The 18,398-nt window shown below is 36.6% G+C and overlaps 1 protein-coding gene across 14 annotated transcripts in view; it reads left to right on the top strand.

The window, feature by feature from the left end:
* Nucleotides 1-8,106: 8,106 nt before the first annotated feature.
* The window catches only part of LOC123526658 (ral GTPase-activating protein subunit alpha-1-like), a 172,620-nt gene continuing 162,328 nt past the window's right edge, over nucleotides 8,107-18,398 (top strand). For 12 of the 14 annotated variants that reach the window (XR_008366593.1, XR_008366594.1, XR_008366595.1 and 9 more), the window contains exons 1-6: nucleotides 8,107-8,304; nucleotides 10,116-10,226; nucleotides 12,805-12,854; nucleotides 13,180-13,281; nucleotides 13,933-14,092; nucleotides 14,688-14,720. Coding sequence is in view for 10 of the 14 variants with exons in the window: in XM_053520431.1 (XP_053376406.1) it covers nucleotides 8,178-8,304; nucleotides 10,116-10,226; nucleotides 12,805-12,854; nucleotides 13,180-13,281; nucleotides 13,933-14,092; nucleotides 14,688-14,720 (583 nt within the window). In the remaining 4 variants the exon portion in view is untranslated. The remainder of the gene's footprint in view (nucleotides 8,305-10,115; nucleotides 10,227-12,804; nucleotides 12,855-13,179; nucleotides 13,282-13,932; nucleotides 14,093-14,687; nucleotides 14,721-18,398) is intronic. The other 2 variants (XM_053520438.1, XM_053520456.1) reach the window with 2 other exon arrangements.

Below are 18,398 nucleotides of genomic sequence, written 5' to 3' on the forward strand. Positions count from 1 at the left end.
AGCACAAAAAGCACAAAAGCGAAAATCCACATAATAATACAGATAAAGGCAAGATTTACTGTACATTCTCTCGAAACCGAGACTGTCTCAATTTAAAAGCTTTAATGGTAAACATAGCTAACTTAATAAGGACACTTTTATTTCTGAGTTGTAATTAACGGCAATGGCGGGCCTGAAGACTATAAACCTATATTGAACAAGGGCGAAGGCTAATGTAGGTCGAGGAGTGCTAATAACCCCTTAACGAACGTCATCGCCGTTTAATGAAATAATCATTATATACCTAAACAAAATAAGGATTACTCGGTTGCTTGAATCAGTTAATGATATAAAACATCGACAAAAAAAAAAAAACTTTTCACGACACAAGTAAGATGACATAAAAAATGACGTCATTCATCTGTGGCGTGCCAAAAATCGATTGTAAAGCCCGCATAGGCTACGTTATAAAATAAATTGTTGCGTCTGTAATGAACGTGATAAGTTTGTTTAAACTTTGTAGATTATAAACTATTGAGAAACATTGATAAAAAAACTTTTTTCTTATCTGAATAGCGGTAGGCCTACTATCCTTTACATAAACATGTATACTGTTTCAGATCTATGAAAGCGAAGAAATTAAAATAATGAACCGTCAACTCTATCGGTCTTGAAAATGAAAGAAAGAAAGATTTCAAGTCAGCAATAAATGTTGTTTGTGTCAAATTATTTCAGTATCTGTCAGCTACAAGAAATTATTCTAAAATACCAAATATTACATTCACGTAAGAACTACTTTCTCAGAAATAAGCATTAGCTTCTTCGTTAACACATGTTGAACAAAATATTTGCAGTTTGAAAAACACTACTGTTTCTATGAAGTATTTTGTGATTTATTGTACACACCAACATTGTTGCATTGTGGGCGTGGAGGGTGAACAAAACATATATATCCTTTTTTGTTGAATTAAATTTAATAGTACATTTCATCTTTGTTGTTTTTTCTTAGTTCCCCCCCCCCCCCCCAAAGTAAATATAAAATACTGCATAAAAACATTTACTACGGTGGCACAGAGGTGACATCCGCAACACTTTATTTATATTGTGGCCACAACTTAGTAAATTGTGCCCACAATTTACTAAGTTGAGGCCACAACTTAGTAAATCGTGGCCACAAGTTACTAAATTGTGGCCACAACTTAGTAAATTGTGGCCACAACTTATTAAATTGTGGCCACAACTTAGTAAATCGTGGCCTCAATTTAGTAACTTGTGGCCATAACTTAGTAAATTGTGACCACAACTTAGTAAATCGTGGCCACAATTTAGCAACTTGTGGCCACAACTTAGTAAATTGTGGCCACAATTTAGTAACTTGTGGCCACAACTTAATAAATTGTGGCCACAAACTATTAAGTTGTGGCCACAATTTAGTAAATCACAATTTGATAAGTTGTGGTCACAATATAATAACTCGTGACCAGGACTTATATCAGCCAATCGAAACTATAAATAGATGGATAGACAAACGGACAGATGAATAGGTTGGATGATACCTACGTACCTACCTACTTATTTATTTGTCAGCACTTCCGGTTGCCTATCTATCTTCCATTCCTGTCTTACCCTTTGCAGTGACGTAGACATTTTATGCGTTCATTTCGTATGGTTGCTGATTTCTGCCATTTTGCGTTATCTCCCTGCGACCCTTTTTGAGCGAAAACACGAGATTTAACGATTTAAATGCGGTGACGCAGGCTGAAAACTCTCTATTGAGTGGGGAAGCGGAGCGAAAGCACGATAATTACCGGGGCCACGGGGTGAGAATTAGTAGATAGTATGTCAGGGGTGGGGAGCGAAAACACGATAATTAGCGCTGCTTAAACATAGTATTTCCGAACCGCGCCCCGACATCCAGTTACCAAATTTCACCCCGCGATCTTGTTAAACATCTGCTCCTTGTCCCCACTAAAAAGCGAGTTATCACGTCGGACACCCACCATTTTAACTTATAAATTTCACGTGTTTTCGCTGTGCGCGGTCACCAGGCGAAAACTCGTTATTAAACGTTTAAGCAGTGCTAATTATCGTATTGTTGCACAGCGCCCCAGACATACCAGTTACTAAATCGCCCTTGTGGGGTTTCGGCCTGCGTTCTCGACATTTTAACTTGCTAATTCTCGTGTTTCCGCTCGACGGGCCCGCGGGCTGAAAATATAATTAAATTGGGTTAAAACGCAAATTGGCAGAATTTAGCATCCTTATAAAATGGACGTGAATAAAAGTGTCTACGTCCCTGCAACGGGTTAGACAGGAATGGAAGATAGACGGACGGACAGAAAGACAAATAAATAGGTAGATAGGTAGGTACCATCCAATCCATCCGTCCGCCAATCCATCCGTCCATCGGTCTGTCCCTCCGTCGATCCATCCATATATCTACCTTTTATTCCTGTTTAACATTTGGTGGTACGTAGACACTTTTGTGCGCTCCTATTTTGCACTCCTATACAGCAGCGAAGAAAAAACATTCGTTTCGATTGGCTAATTCTGTCATTCCGCGTTTTAGCCCTATTAAATTATATTTTCGTCTCGCGGCCACGTCGAGAAAAAACACGAGAATAAACAAGTTCAAATGTCGAGAAAGCAGGTCGAAACCCCGCCAGGGAGATTTAGTAACTGGTATGTCTGGGGCGCGGGGCGAAAACACGATAATTAGCGCTGCTTAAACTTTTAATAGCGATTTATCGCCTGGTGACCCCGCCGGGCGAAAACACTTGAAATTTACAACTAATAATGGCAGGGGTTCGGGTGATAACTCGCTTTATAGCGGGGACGAGGAGCGGAAACATGATAATTACCAAGATCGCGGGGTGAGATTTCGTAACTGGAATGTCGGGGCGCGGTTCGAGAACACTACATTAAAGCATCGCTAATCGTCGTGTTTTCGCTCCCCATCCCGGTATACCAGTTACTTATTCTCACCACCCCTGTAATTATCGTGTTTTCGCACCGCGTCCCTGCTAAAATAGAGTTTTCAACCTGCGTCCCCGCATTTTAACTTGTTAAATCTCGTGTTTTCGCTCGTCAGGTTTGCGGGGAGATAACGCAAAATGGCAGAAATCAGAAACCATACGAAATGAACGCACAAAAATGTCTACGTCACTGCAAAGGGTAAGACAGGAAGATAGACGGACGGAAGTACAAACAAATAAATTAGTAGGTAGGTACGCAGGTACCACCCAATCTATTCATCCGTCCGTCCGTCTATCCATCTTTTTATCGTTTCGATTGGCTAATAAGTCGTGGTCACTAAGTTGTGGCCACAATTTAATATGTTGAGGCCACGATTTACTAAGTTGTGGCCACAATTTACTAACTTGTGGCCACAATTTACTAAGTTGTGGCCACAAGTTACTAAATTGTGGCCACGATTTACTAAGTTGAGGCCACGATTTACTAAGTTGTGGCCACGATTTACTAAATTGTGGCCACAATTTACTAAGTTGTGGCCACAATTTACTAAGTTGAGGCCACGATTTACTAAGTTGTGGCCACAATTTAAATACAGTGTTGCGGTTGTCACTTCTGTCCCACCGTAATTTACTTACATTTACTTTGCACGAATTAGCAAAAGTCGTTTTTTTTTGTTTTTTTTTTCTTAGTTATATTCCGTGGCCACGAATTAAGAAATTGTTTTTTTGTTTTTTCTTAGTTATATCTCGTAGCCACGAGATAACATTTTTTGTTTTTCGTTGTTTTTTTTTTTCTTAGTTATAACTCGTGGCCACGAGATAAATTAAAATTTGAAAAAATCCGATGTCCCCTCCATGCTTCCGTAACGATGTGTCCCTGCATTTATCAAATGATAAAGTTGCCATTTATCACAAATTTTAGTGTTTTTTCAGAAGATAGACTCATTTTACGCTTGGGAGAGCATATACACAGTAGCTGGTTTCTAAAAATAAAATCCCTTTTTTTTCTATAGCAGTAAATTAGATTTTTATTTACCTTGTTGACAAAAGTCACTTTTTTCGGAAAATACCTTATTATTAAATGGCAATATCCGCTGTACGCATCCTTACCGTGATTTGGCATCTACATGAAATATACTCATTGATAATTAAAAATGTATTCAAGATGACGTCTAACATGACTGTCGGATCAAGAAAGTGTTAAGGTTGGGATATAATATATTATTTTTATTATGATATAATCATTATTATTATAATAGACTCTTTATTTAATAAAACATTTAAATACTAAGCACGTACATGCAAATTGATTTCAGGAAACAAATAGTTTTAAATGACATGAAAGACAATATTTTTTGGGTACGATAAGTAAGGAGTCAGAAAATATTCAAATTTGCATAAAATCATGGCTGCCAATAGGTCTGCCTTGTCTAGCATCTAACCGAAAGCTCTGTTGTTTTTCTACAAATTATTGTATATCCGGTTACAAATCTAATTAAGGGATATACTTACAAATCTAACTGATGCATATGAAATGTTGTCAAACATTTCCATTTTTAATTTTCAATAAAAAATCTTTCAATGCGGCATCCCGAATATGACTTCCATAATAAATGTTCAAATGTGATACCTCCCTAAAACCATACAATGTTTTATCAGCTACATACTGAACTTTCAATAAACAGTGTGCAACTTGGGTTTACGTATGAGTTTCCCGCAGAGCAAGTCAGCTTGCCCGCACTAACGTTGAAAGTGCCCGCACTGGTTCCAACTTCCCCTGGCTAATATTATAGAAATAACTTGGATTTTGTTTGAAATTGACAGGTACTGTAATTCCCCTCAAATACTGCAGAAATGTCTATTCAATAACACATATTAAAAATTCACTTTCAGATTTTATGACCTGTGTCAATTTTCAAAAGTCTCAATAATACATATACCTTTATGCCTTTATTCAACGAGCTATCCGTAGCCCGACCCTTTTGTTTTTGTTGTGTTAAAAATGTATGTACTATTGTGTGTATCTTTGAAACAGAGAGCAATAAAATATGATTAAACTAAACGAGCTAATATCACAGCCGATCTATTCTAACACCATCTTCCCCGACTGGAATACATTCCACTCCATTGTAAGTGGTGGCCTCCTTGAATCAGAGTTTATATTACAGACCCATCACATTTCCCAAATCACTTCTTAGACAGTCAGTGTGTACATATAGTTTTAACATCTTTTAAAACTGAAAATAATTGTTTACATATGTTCAGCGCCATCACCATGTCATCTTTTCATTGCGTTTGCAAGGGTCTGACATTGTCACAGCTCAGAATTTGGAAGAAAAGGGAGAAACAGAAAAAAGAGGAAGAAAAGGAAGGATTAAGGGTGTATTTTATGACTTTTCACCAAAAAAAACTGCTCGGTCATAATTCTTAGACATTTTTCTTTTTAAAAAGTGGGACTAGCGCGGTAAATTGTGTAAATTTACACGATATCCATGATTAATTGTTCGGTGTTATTTAATTAAGCCAAAGAAGTATAAAATACATTTATTTTCATAGCTCCTTGATTAAGCAGTACGCTACAACATACGTTACTGCTGAACAATTGATGAAGGCGCGTGGTCAGAGAACATCTATCTATCTATCTATCTATCTATCCATCTGTCTGCCGCTGACGTCAAATCCCTTGCGGGAACGTAGACGTTCTGCGCGTCAAAATCAAAAAGAGAAAGAAAATAGTGATAAAAAATTTAGAGTGGAAGAAACTAAAAATAAATTTTGTAATATAAAAAGGTTAAAACTTGAGTTTGCAGGACAACTAGGGCGAGACATGTTCTAGGCTGCAAACTGCAGCACTGAACTGCTCTAGGGTAGGGAGGTGGGCGACACTGGGGGGAAGTTGGTTCCAATGGTACACTGTTCTCGGAAAATAAGAAAACTTGTAGTAGTCAGTGGTTGCAGTAATTAACCTATAACTTAGGGAATGGCCATAGCGGACACAGCGGGTCATTGGGGTCAGGTAATCTACGATTGGGATAGCAACCAGATCATGATGAATCTTATAGAAGAGTGATAACCTAGAATCTATACGCCTTTAATCCAGTCGACGAAGGTTTAGGGAGTGTAGCATATCTGTTACACTGGAAGTACAGCCGTAGTCGGTCTTGATCCAGTGGGTGGCTCTCCTTTGGACGGTTTCAGTTTGGTCAATTTGAGTTTAGGTGTGGGGCCACCATACCTCGGAGGCATATTCAAGCTGGGGTCGGACTAAAGTCTGGTAAGCAATGGTCTTAATGCGTTGGGATTTGACCTTAATGTTTTTTCGTAAAAACCCTAGGGTTTTGTTAGCTTTCTTGGTTGACCTGTTTATGTGATTGTCCCATGATAGGTCATTTGAGATATCCACGCCTAGGTATTTAGCTGAGCTGACCGATTCAAGTTGGACTCCATGTAGGTAATACTGGGTAGGGATAGGATGTTTCCTTCTATTGGCGTGGATCACTTGACACTTGGAGGGGTTGAACTCCATATCCCACTCCATCTCCCACTTTTCTAGAAGTCTGAGGTCATTTTGGAGAGTGACAGATTGGTCTGCAGATGTCAGAGTTAGATATATTGCCGTGTCATCTGCAAACAGACGGACTTTGGAACTGACGTTTTGTGGGAGGTCATTTATGTAAGCTGGGAAGAGCAGGGGACCAAGTACAGACCCCTGTGGGACACCTGATGATACTGGGATGGCATCAGAGGTAGTGCCATTTAAGACTACTGATTGGATCCTATTATCTAAGAAGCCTTTGACCCATCTTAGTGTGTTACCTCTGACTCCGTATTCGTGCATTTTTAGAAGAACTTTCTCATGGCTAACCTTGTCGAAAGCCTTACTAAAATCTAATAGTATAAGATCTACTTGTTTCTTATTGTAGACTGAAGTGACCAGATCATTTACTAGCATAACTAACTGGGTAACACATGATCTTTTTTCCCTAAATCCATGCTGTAGGTCATACAGAAAACCATGGTTGGTGAAGTGCTTAACAATAGATGAGGAAACAATGTGTTCAAGAACTTTGCATAGGACACATGTTAATGAAATTGGCCTGTAATTAACTGGATTTGACCTATCACCTTTTTAAAAAATGGGGGCGTTACATATGCGGATTTCCACTGGGATGGAAGTGATCCTTCCTCCAGGGATTTCTGGAATATGACCTCAAGGATGGGGGATAGTTCTACAGAGAGTGTTTTAAGTATTATTGGCTTGATTTGATTTTGTCAGGACCACTGGCCTTATGGGGGTTCAGGTTGCTCAAGTTTCTCAATACCATTTGCGCCTATCCTAATATCTGGCATAGTAGGGACATCTGTAGCAACAAGTATTCAAAAAGTATGTACAATGTCAAGAACATTTTTTATATATATTAAATTAGGTAATTGCAAAATATCAAGTGTTACGTTTGAAGATTTATTAAATTTACATTTCTGTTTGAAATGCAAGCCGACAGTGCGACAGTGTAGACTCTTCCACGCGTTAAATACTACATACTCTGTATTCGATAAGACAGATCATTGAAACAGACTAGCCGGCAGTGTTACCTGATGGCATACAGACACTAAATAGAAAAATGGCGCGAAAAAAAATGGTAGTCGCATAATGGCGGATACAAATAGTCCTCAGTTTTTTTGCTCTGTAGAGCTATTTTCCTTATTTTCTTTGCAATTTTTTTGCTTAAATCACATGACAGATCTATGCTTGACATGTAGGTAACATTTTCATAATGAAATAACAACATGACAAAATTTTTCATGGAAACTTAGATCATACACCACCAGTATAATTTGGGGTCTCATTTTTTAGCTGATTTTGCAGTTTGTATGTTTGACTGAAATTATTTTTCTTGCATCAAAATGACCCCCACTTTTCTTTTGATTTTTAGTTAGCACTGACAATATTCTTTAAGAAAATGTAAGTTACAGAAATTTAAAATGGGTCCTGATGTGTGCTGCGGTCATATGAAATAGGTCAATTTTATATAGAATAAAGAACAACTATTTAGTGTGTTATAACCTGATGTAAAATTAGTGGACTTAGGCCTGCAAAACGTTCGGTTAGCTCCCTTATTTGCAATGCGCATGCTCAGGTAAACAGTCGCCATATTGGAAAAGAATTTTGCCATAGCAGACGAGATGTAAATTTTAATTGGAAATTTGGCATTATCCAGCCAAATGTCGTCGGCATTGGCTAAGTTTAGGAAATCTAACAAAGATGGGGACATCAAAAAAGCCGCCCAGAAGGTTGCAGACCCAAAGAAAGACACCTTAACTAGGTTGAAACATCTGCGGACAGTTCTGGGTTGGTCTTTGGCCTTGGAATATTTGTTCTTAGAATTTTCTACCTTTAACTCTTTGTCAAGGCAATCAGACACAGGTTTTCAGTCTTGTTAAGGTATTTTGTCAGAATAAAATCTCATTTTTAGTAGACTGATGTCCCAAAGTGTGAAAATTATACATTAACCATGTTCACAGCAGAGCTGCCAAGGCAGCAGGGGTCAACACTAACTCTTTTTTTTCTGTCGTCGGACCACCTATTTCTAATAACTTGCCCCTCACCAATATGGGTTCGAGCCTCACTCAAGATGTTGAATTCTTCATGTGAGAAAGCCATCCAGCTTGGTCGGTGGTTCTACACAAGTGCTCTAGCTAAAAAAATTCAGCTCAGAGATGTTTATATGCTGTTACGGATCTCTGAGCTGAAACGAATCCTGTTCTGAAACCTAACCAGGAATCATGCCAGAAGTCTGTCACGCTATAATTTCATCAAATGAAATGCAATGGACTCACCTTTTACTTTAATTTATTTCTAATCCATTTTTCTTTTGATCTGGCATAAAATAACAGCATTCCCATTCATGCAAAAATCTGCGCAATTCACGCATAAAAAGTCATTGCACGCAAGTTTTAAAGTTCCACGGGTACAATGCACGCATAAATAATCTGACAGAAAATACATTGTTCGTCCATAAAGAGGCTGAGACGAAATTCAAGTAACCAGACATTATTTTTGATCCGCACAACAAGCCAATTACTGCATTACACACTGTTGACAATTTGCTATGTGTCAAGACGAGTTGAATTTACATGCCGATAGCATAATTTAAGCTCCGCCTACCCAGGTACTTGTGAGATTTTCGCGAGAACTGTGACAGCGAATCAAATTATTCGTAAAACTAGACACCATAGTATTCAGCAAATCAACGACGCGGTTACATCTTTGACACTTTCCGATAATTGTCAACATGTGCAACGTTTTTGGACGTTTTTTCAACAAGTTGTTGAATAATTAAGTGGTCAGCTGGCATATACTACTCAATTATTTGGTCTCCATTGTAAAAGAAAGACTCGTAGGCTGCTTGTTTATTAATATTTACAAAATGACCGATTGCAGACTGACTTTCATCGGGCAATTTTCTACAAATTACTTTTCATTTTTTATTCGAGTCCGATACTGTATAACCGAGTTTTTATAATTTTTTGTTGCTATATGTTGCAGCAAGATATAGCAGCAAAAATTTTTTTATAAAAACTCGGCGGGTGATACCTACCAGCGTCTGCTTGAATTTTTGAAAACAGCTTTTTTTTCAGAATTATGGAATAAAGAAAAACTCATTGCATGGAAAATGATGTATCTCAGAAAATGAATGGTCACATCAATAGTTTTTATCCATAAACAAGAAAATTATAGCCATCTTTTCAGATTGCTTCGCAAGCTTGCTGGTGGGGGGAGGGGGGTGTATATTGAGTTAGAAGTGATAAATTTCTGTTTTTCATATAGAAGTCTCTCCACTTTTCTATAAGGAGAAGTGACTTCTACGCTGTATCCCTGCGGTGCATGTGTAAAACAAACCACTGTCATTAACACAGGCTGAATAAAAGTGTCACTTCCCATATACTTCTTTATAATTTTGTTTCAGTTGGAACATTTTCTTCAATTTGTATGGTTTGTATCCAACTTTTTATCATGTACCCACATTTTCTGAAGTACAAAAAGTCAGTGGGAATGCTGCTAGTGAGAACCCTGAATATATCAATGTAAAATTTGTTTAAATTAATCAGAACTCTGTATGTTATTGAATTGAAATTAAGAAAATCTTTTATTGTTTTCAGACAACTATGAGACATCCGAGGCAAAGAAATTTTTTGAGGACAATTACTCACACATCTATTACATTTTCTTTGATAACTTTGTGATAGTGGAGGCGGATCTCAAGCAAAGAGGTAATCTTACAACAATTAGGTTCATTATCCATCTTAAGAGTTCAATCTCTGCAAACTGAAAAAGATGACCAGAGATTAATGTATCTCTAATATTTAAAAATAACTTCTCAATATTTGATGAAGGTCATTTGTGGCCAAGTGGTCTCTAATAAGTCTTAATTTGGATGTAGATATCTTTCAAGGCAAGTAGCCATCCAGCTGAAGATTGGTAGTTCTACCTATGTGTATGCCTAAGCCTGAAATAGTGCTCAGGGGATCTTCTTTTGTTATTAAAAGCTCGAAAGTCACTGTATGTCATTGAAAAAAATGTGTGGTTGTGGTTTAAATCCCAGAAAAACAAACACATATCTGCAGGGCCCACGCTGTCGTTCGCCACTCGAGCCATTTGGCGAATCTGCGATGAAAGTGGCGAAGAAAAATCGCGAGTGGCGAAAATGAAAAAATGTTCGTAATTTGGACCGCCATTTTGTTTCAGACGTTCTAAATCGTAACCTCCCAGAAATTATGTTAAAAACAGTTGACTGGTTCCGATAATTTTACCTTATAAAATTAACTTATTTCGGGATAGTACTACCCAGTCTGCGTTTACTTTACATATAACAATGTGTAATAAACATATTGACACGCGAGAAGATGCAATTTGCAATCAATTAGCAACCGATTATCGGGTTAAAATAATCTTTTTGTTTCGTTCTCATTACGGCAGATTAAATGATTGATGCCTTTAATTTCCATGATGAAATAATTAATAAATAAATCGGCAAAATAATGACTGGTTTGCAGGGGTCCTGAAATAAGCTGTCCGAGTTGTCCGATTCGTGGATTCCTCGGTCCGGACAAGCAGTTTTTAGAAGCTGGCTTGTCCGGGGACAAGTAAAATTTCCGTGGTAAACATTTTATGAAAACGAAACTAATCGGCGTCATCTGTGATTTCCGCATGCCTAAAGGCAATATCTAATCTGTTTGTGATCATTTATGACCCTTAAATTATCAAAACAAAAATGTATGCAGCCATTTATAGACATGTGGACTGGTTTACTACATTGAATGATCATTATTGGAAAATTATACCGTTAAGTTGAAAATGAGTGCCAGTCTGGGGATTCCCGTTATCTACTTTCATTTTTGATTTTCAGAAAATCGATTAGCTAGGTTGGCGCTATGTAAAAAAGTTTAGTAGGCAAAATTTGTGGCTTAATTTTTCGAGTCGATTGTTTTGACATTTAACAACTCGGACAGCTTATTTCAGGACCCCTGAAAGACCAGTGCAGTATTCAGTGAATGTTATGGGACCAGGGTAGAAATTCTAGGCATACTGAGACTATTTTTGTCAATGGCATGTGTTCAAGTGTTCTTAATTATTCTCTACTCACTAAACTTGCTAGTCATAACATATTTTCAAGTGGATGTTCTAGTCACTTAGTTTGCTAGTTATAACATATTTTCAAATGGATGGTTCGAGTCATAACGTAAAAACTTTATATAAGTCAAAATAGAAGTCAACAGAAGTGTATGTTTGTATTATTTGTTTATTTAGTAATGATAATGCTGATCCTTTCCTTTTTAAACTAAAAAGTACGGACAAGTTCTTCTTTGGTACGGACAAGTGGATTTGTGGGCCCAACTTGTCCGTGGACAAGTAGACTCTGAAAATATTTCAGGACCCCTGGTTTGATGAATTTTTTAACGATGTCGCCACCGTCAGACAGTATCTTAGTCACAGGCACGGGTCCAGTGTATTTTTTGTTTAATATAAAAATCCTTTTTTTCACACAAATATACTTTTTATATGTTAGTCTAATGAAAAAAAAATGATGACAAAAAATCTGGTCACAATATCATACACGACACTGTGACCGGATTTTTGTCATCTTTTTTTTTCATTTGACTAACATAGAAAGCATATTTGTGTGAAAAAAGGTGTTTTTTATATTAATAAAAAAAAAAAATACACTGGACCCGTGTCTGTGATCTTAGTAAGTAATTAGTAAAGGTGTTTGCCAACTTTTTTGATTGTCTCTAAAAGTTAGGAATGGATTTGAAATGTAATCCTGTATCAGGGTAGATTTCTCGGAAGCACAGAGCACCAAAAACACAGCCCCCGGGCCATGCATTTACATAGTAGGCCCACAACAAAAAGAAGCTGTAATGGAAAAATATTCCAGACAGGTTGCTTCAAACATCCAACAACATTTTAAAATACAAAACTTGCTTTAGAGGTATACCCACTTTCATTCAAAAGTCCCCCTATATAGCTAGAATATCACCATTTGCTTATGGGAAGTAACAAAAATTTTCAACGCGCCGCGGGAAGGGAAACCTCTCCAGCACCCTCCCTACCGTTCCCGAGAAAAAAGGTGGCTCCAACTTTTTTCAGCCCAGTGTGGGCCCTGTATCTGATGATGTGCTTGTATTAGTTTTAACTGTTTATTTCTCTGTGGAAATTTTAGAAATGGTATGTACCGGTTAGGTACACTGTAATATGTTTTTCAGATCCTTCACAAAGATTTGTCAGCAGTAATGATTATTATGGATGATTGAATACTTTTCCATAACCTGAATTAAAATTTATTTCCAGCCAATAAGTCACACAGAGAAGAACTGGACAATATATTGCATATTTTTGAAGTAAGTAACTACGACTACACATATTTAACTACAAATAATATATTGATATTGTAATTATGCATAGATAGTAAATGACACTTGCAAGTGGAGTTCTTATTGGCATGCATGGTTTGGGTATATTACTGTGTGCAATGCAACAGCACTAAAAATTCATAATTTGGATTCATTTTTGATAGTGAATCAGCTGTTCTTCTATGCTGATAAATTTTCATTTGTTGAAATCTGTAAACTTGAATAAAGTTAAAAAAGAAAGCGGTATTTTTTATTTTTATTTTTGCAAATAAGAACTTGCCATTGGTTATTTAGAAATTAAAATTGATTACAGAAAATTCTACTGTTGCTACCTGAACTGGTTCATAAAAGATGGATGTTTCACAGCATTGGGCGGATAATGAAGAAATTACTACACCCTGGAAATGGACTCAAGGTACATAGTTAAAGAGAACTTTCAAGTAAAATTAAAAGGTCTCGTGTTTAGAGTAGGTAGCTGATGAAGGTCCCACTTTGAATCAATGGAATAACTTATTTCAGGTCGAGCCCTTGGTTTGTGTGATATTTGCCTTTCAGCATTCAGTCTAAACCACCGCTGCTGGATAAAGTACCAATTTAAGTAAATCACCCAGCGCTGAACACTACTCAGGACGCCAGACTTGACAGGGAATCAAGCCTCGATCACTAGCATAAGCTTTTCTTATATTGATAGTCAAAAAACAGTCAAGTGTAATTTCCAGAACAGCATGTTTTACTAATTTTAGGAGGTGTTCAGTAGCAATAAATGTTGATTGATATTTATAACTGGCTTTTCCACCTTTCTAAACATGTATGGAGTTGATTTGTACCAAACTGTGGTAATTTGCAGGGTACTGTATCTAAATCCATTCTATCAACGACTGAATTAAAGGACATTCTTAACAAAAGCATTTTGAGATCATTTTATTTTAATCTAAGTCTATGAATGTGTCTGTATTCAATATTTTGATTTATTTGGTCAGTATTCTGCTAAGGAGGCAAGCAATTGTTACATTTTATGTTAAGAAAATTGATAAATTGCAGTCATTTATGTTTTATATTTTATCAGCTGAGAAGGGATGGAATGCGATTATTTTTGATCTGGTACCAGATTTTGCAAGATAATGCTTCAGAGGAATGTCACCAGATTTTCCTGCAACTGGTTCCTGGCCTCGGAGATGGTGAACAACAGGATGTGCTTTGTGGTAGAACTGCTTCAACCCCTGATAGTAAGTTTGACGTTTGAGTTTTAACTTGATCTAAATTTTTAACAATTCTGACACTAAACGTTTAGCATGGAAATTTATGTTAGGAAAAGCAGTAACCAGAAAATGATTAAATTTGTTTAATTGGACTAAATGTTGACTATATATATTTAATATGCAAGTGAGTTAGATTTCTCAATTGGTAGTTGAACACAGTCTCCCATGGGCTCATTAAAATGGAAGCCACTTTTACTGTATCAGCTACTTTTTGCCAGATGTTAGTAATTGATACATATTGTAAAAAAAGCTTACCACTTAAAATATTCTGTTTTCAATTGGCAACTGTGGCAAATTGTGGAGGAGGCTTGGTTCAGTTTCAAAGTACTACAATAATCTAATGACTGAATATGCATAAAATTTCAGTCTTAACTGCAAAGCTATAATTTGATCCTTAATACATGCCCTGTTGTAATTTGTTGTAAGAAGCATCATGAATCACTTTATATGGATATATTTTGCTCCATTGTAAACTCTTAAGAATAATCTTTTCACTTCACGATAGTGCATTTATGAACAGCTTTTCTACTTAGTTTTTTTTTTTGTGCATTTTTCTGAACAGTAAGAGCTTCTAGTACAAGTTTGTCAGGTATATGTAAGTGTGCAGGTTGACCCATGCATGACTGTTAAATGTATTCTTTGTTACTTATTTTCCAGTGTTTAACATAATTATATATATGTTTCTTCTTATTTATTTGATCAGTGTTTCATGTGTGGAAATAGTCAGGAGAAAAGTTTAATGCATTGCAATACATGATTGTGTATTTCCTTCTTGAAAAAAATGGATGCAATATTCCCTTGCTAATTATTTTGATCCCATTTTTGCCTGATATGTTTTGTGTTTTTTTCCCCTTACCTCTCCCAGAATTATAAATTTATAAAAAAATGATTTTACCTTGATGTGAAAAGAGCTTAATACTTCCTTGATATATTTGAGGACATGCCCATAGCCTAATCCTGACACAGTCACCCAGATTTGTTTCATTTCTGTTGCAATGATAATAATGATTGTCAATAAAAAAGATCGTTTTTACCATGGTTTTATCAGTTTCCTTGAAAAATAAAGTTATGTTTTATTGTTGTAGACAGAATTTTCAGTCTTCACATTTTGTTCTGATGGTACAAAAGTTATTCATTTGGATGACAGCAGATATTTTCCACATGGAACACTGATCTTGATTACCTGAAGTTTTATGTTGCTAGCTTTTTATGTTACAACAGTCTTAAATACATCAAAATATGCATATCCAAGGACTTAGTAAAAAATTGCCAAAAAATGAACAGTTGTTTTTTAGCCTGAGTAAAATTGAAAATATTGAAATCATGAACTTTTTTATGTGACAAGACTTTAAAATGTCGCACACCTGATACCAAATTTATAGTGTGGCATTGTATTCAAATTTTTGGGTCTGTAATTAGACAAGTCGTGCTGTGGCTTAAACTTTGTTTAACGATCTTAATTTATCAAAAGTTCATTACACTAGTGCATAGTTTTATATCTATAGCAGTACAGCGAGGCACCTCGCCCTGCCATTTTTAACTGCCACCATGCTGCCCTTAATATGTGCCCTCCTGCCTTTGATGTTCTGCTAAATCCTGTCCTTTATCCCGTAGACATGCTTCGCGATTATTTTGATCAGCAAATTACGATACGGTGAGTGCATGCAAATAACAAGAATCAGTGAAGTGTTAGAATTAATTGATAGAGTATTGGTCCTGTGTGTTGTCAAAAGGCTTCAATTAATGAATTGTCCGTAAGCAGCTAGCTGAATACTGAGCACGTGAAAATTACCTGTAAAAGCTATAAGTTAGAACCGTTGTTCAGTATAATAATAAATATATATCAATGCAGCCTGATCCTACTGTAATTTCAACTAGAAAATGCACACATTTTAATGAATTTTGAAAGCAAAAATAAGTTTATAATGTCGGTTCACGATCCTAATTACACCCATGTTTTATGCAATTTTTCCGTAATCCCTTCAAAAAACGCTGACAGTGTAATTTTTTTTAATGGTAAGTAACATCAAAATTTGAGGAACTACCTCTGGTTTATCCTAGTCAGTCAAGTAAACTAAGCAAAAACCACTTTTAGACGACATTCCGGAAGTGTACCAGTATTCAGATAGTACATTTTCGATATATATTTTTTACAGACTGTTATAGCACTTCTCTGTTAATGAAATATTGATGAAAGACATTCTTTTTGTATGGCTTGGTTGACTTGTTTACATATTCTAACTTCTGGTACCAATAAAAATTCAGCCGTATCAATATAACATGAATTTTGATTAATATTAGGTTATAATGTGACCAGAAACAGACCTTTTTATTATGTTGTAACATAATCTTGGTTTCAAGCTTAAAACATTTAAAGGCCCTCCGCTATTTCATATTCATTTGAATAAGTTTACATCATTGGTGACATTTCTTAAGAAAAAGGCTTGAATGGTTTGACCAAAAATATAAAGTAATGTATAAACTCTGTTACTGGTTTTGAACAGGGCTCCGGAAATTTTGAGAACTCAATCGGTCCGAAACGAAAATCATGACATCGGCGCTACCCCATCCATCGCATTACCAGTATACCATATTTGTAAAACGTGATAGAGTAAAGAAATAAGCATGTCATGCATTAAGAATGATTTACCGGTCACCGCGAGTTACCACACAATGAAGACAGTTATTCAGTGTTATATGTGATAGTTACTTTGTTTAAATTTTGATGTTTTTCCGAGAAAATACTTGCAGGGATAAAATTGCCGAGGCATTGACACCGTGTACCTAACTAGTCTAAAAGCCAACACACGTGACTTCGGTACCGTATTCACGGCAGATACTTTGTGATGTTTTCTCATTCTTTGACGGAATTTTATAAAATACAATGCGTCAAAGTGACATTCTCTGCCAAACATCCTCAGTTTTTAGCTCACCTCAGGGTCCGTCGTCCGTCCACACTTTCCTTTAAACAACATCTCCTCCTAAACCAACAGGCCAATTTTGATGAAACTTCACAGGGATGTTCCTTGGATGGCCCCCTTTCAAAATTGTTCAAAGAATTGAATTCCATGCAGAACACTGGTTGCCATGGCAACCGAAAGGAAAAACTTTAAAAATCTTCTTCTCAAAAACCAGAAGCCCTAGAGCTTAGATATTTGGTGTGAAGCATTGCCTAGTGGACCTCTATCAAATTTGTTCAAATCATGACCCCGGGGTCAAAATTGACCCCGCCCCAGGGGTCACTTGATTTTACATAAGAAAATCTTAAAAAATCTTCTTCTCAAAAATCAGAAGCCTTAGAGCTTAGATATTTGACATGTAGCATTGCCTAGTGGACCTCTACTAAAATTGTTCAAATCATGACCCCGGGGTCAAAATTGACCCCGCCCCAGGGGTCACTTGATTTTACATAGGAAAATCTTCAAAAAAATTCTAAAAATAAACCAGAAGGCCTAGAGCTTAGATATTTCACATGTAGCATTGCCTAGTGGACCTCTACAAAATTTGTTCAAATCATGGCCCCCGGGGTCAAAATTGACCCCGCCCCAGGGGTCACTTGATTTTACATAGAAAAATATTTAAAAAATCTTCTTCTCAAAAACCAGAAGCCCTAGAGCTTAGATATTTGACATGTAGCATTGCCTAGTGGACCTCTACTAAAGGTGTTCAAATTATGACCCGGGGGTCAAAATTGACCCCGCCCTAGGGGTCACTTGACTTTACATAGGAAAATCTTCAAAAGTTTTCTAAAAATAAACCAGAAGGCCTAGAGCTTAGATATTTCACATGTAGCATTACCTAGTGGACCTCTACAAAATTTGTTCATATCATGACCCCCTGGGTCAAAATTGACCACGCCTTAGGGGTCACTTGATTTTACATAGGAAAATCTTCAAAAATTTTGTAAAAATAAACTAGAAGGCCTAGAGACTAGATATTTGACATGTAGCATTGCCTAGTGGACCACTACAAAATTTGTTCAAACCTTGTCCCCTGGGGTCAAAATTGGCTCCGCCCTAGGGGTCACTTGATTTTACGTAGGAAAATCTTAAAATAAAATTCTAAAAATAAACCAGGTCTAGATCTTAGATATTTGACATGTAGCATTGCCTATTAGACTTTTACAAAGTTTATTCAAATCATGACCCCTGGGGTCAAATTGACCCTGCCCCATGGGGTTATTTGATTGTACATAGAATAATCTTCAAAATTTTCTAAAAATAAACCAGAAGAGCTTAGATATTTGACATGTAGCATTGCCTAGTGGACCTCT

The sequence above is a fragment of the Mercenaria mercenaria genome, chromosome 1 (assembly GCF_021730395.1).
Source record: "Mercenaria mercenaria strain notata chromosome 1, MADL_Memer_1, whole genome shotgun sequence".
NCBI lineage: Eukaryota > Metazoa > Mollusca > Bivalvia > Venerida > Veneridae > Mercenaria > Mercenaria mercenaria.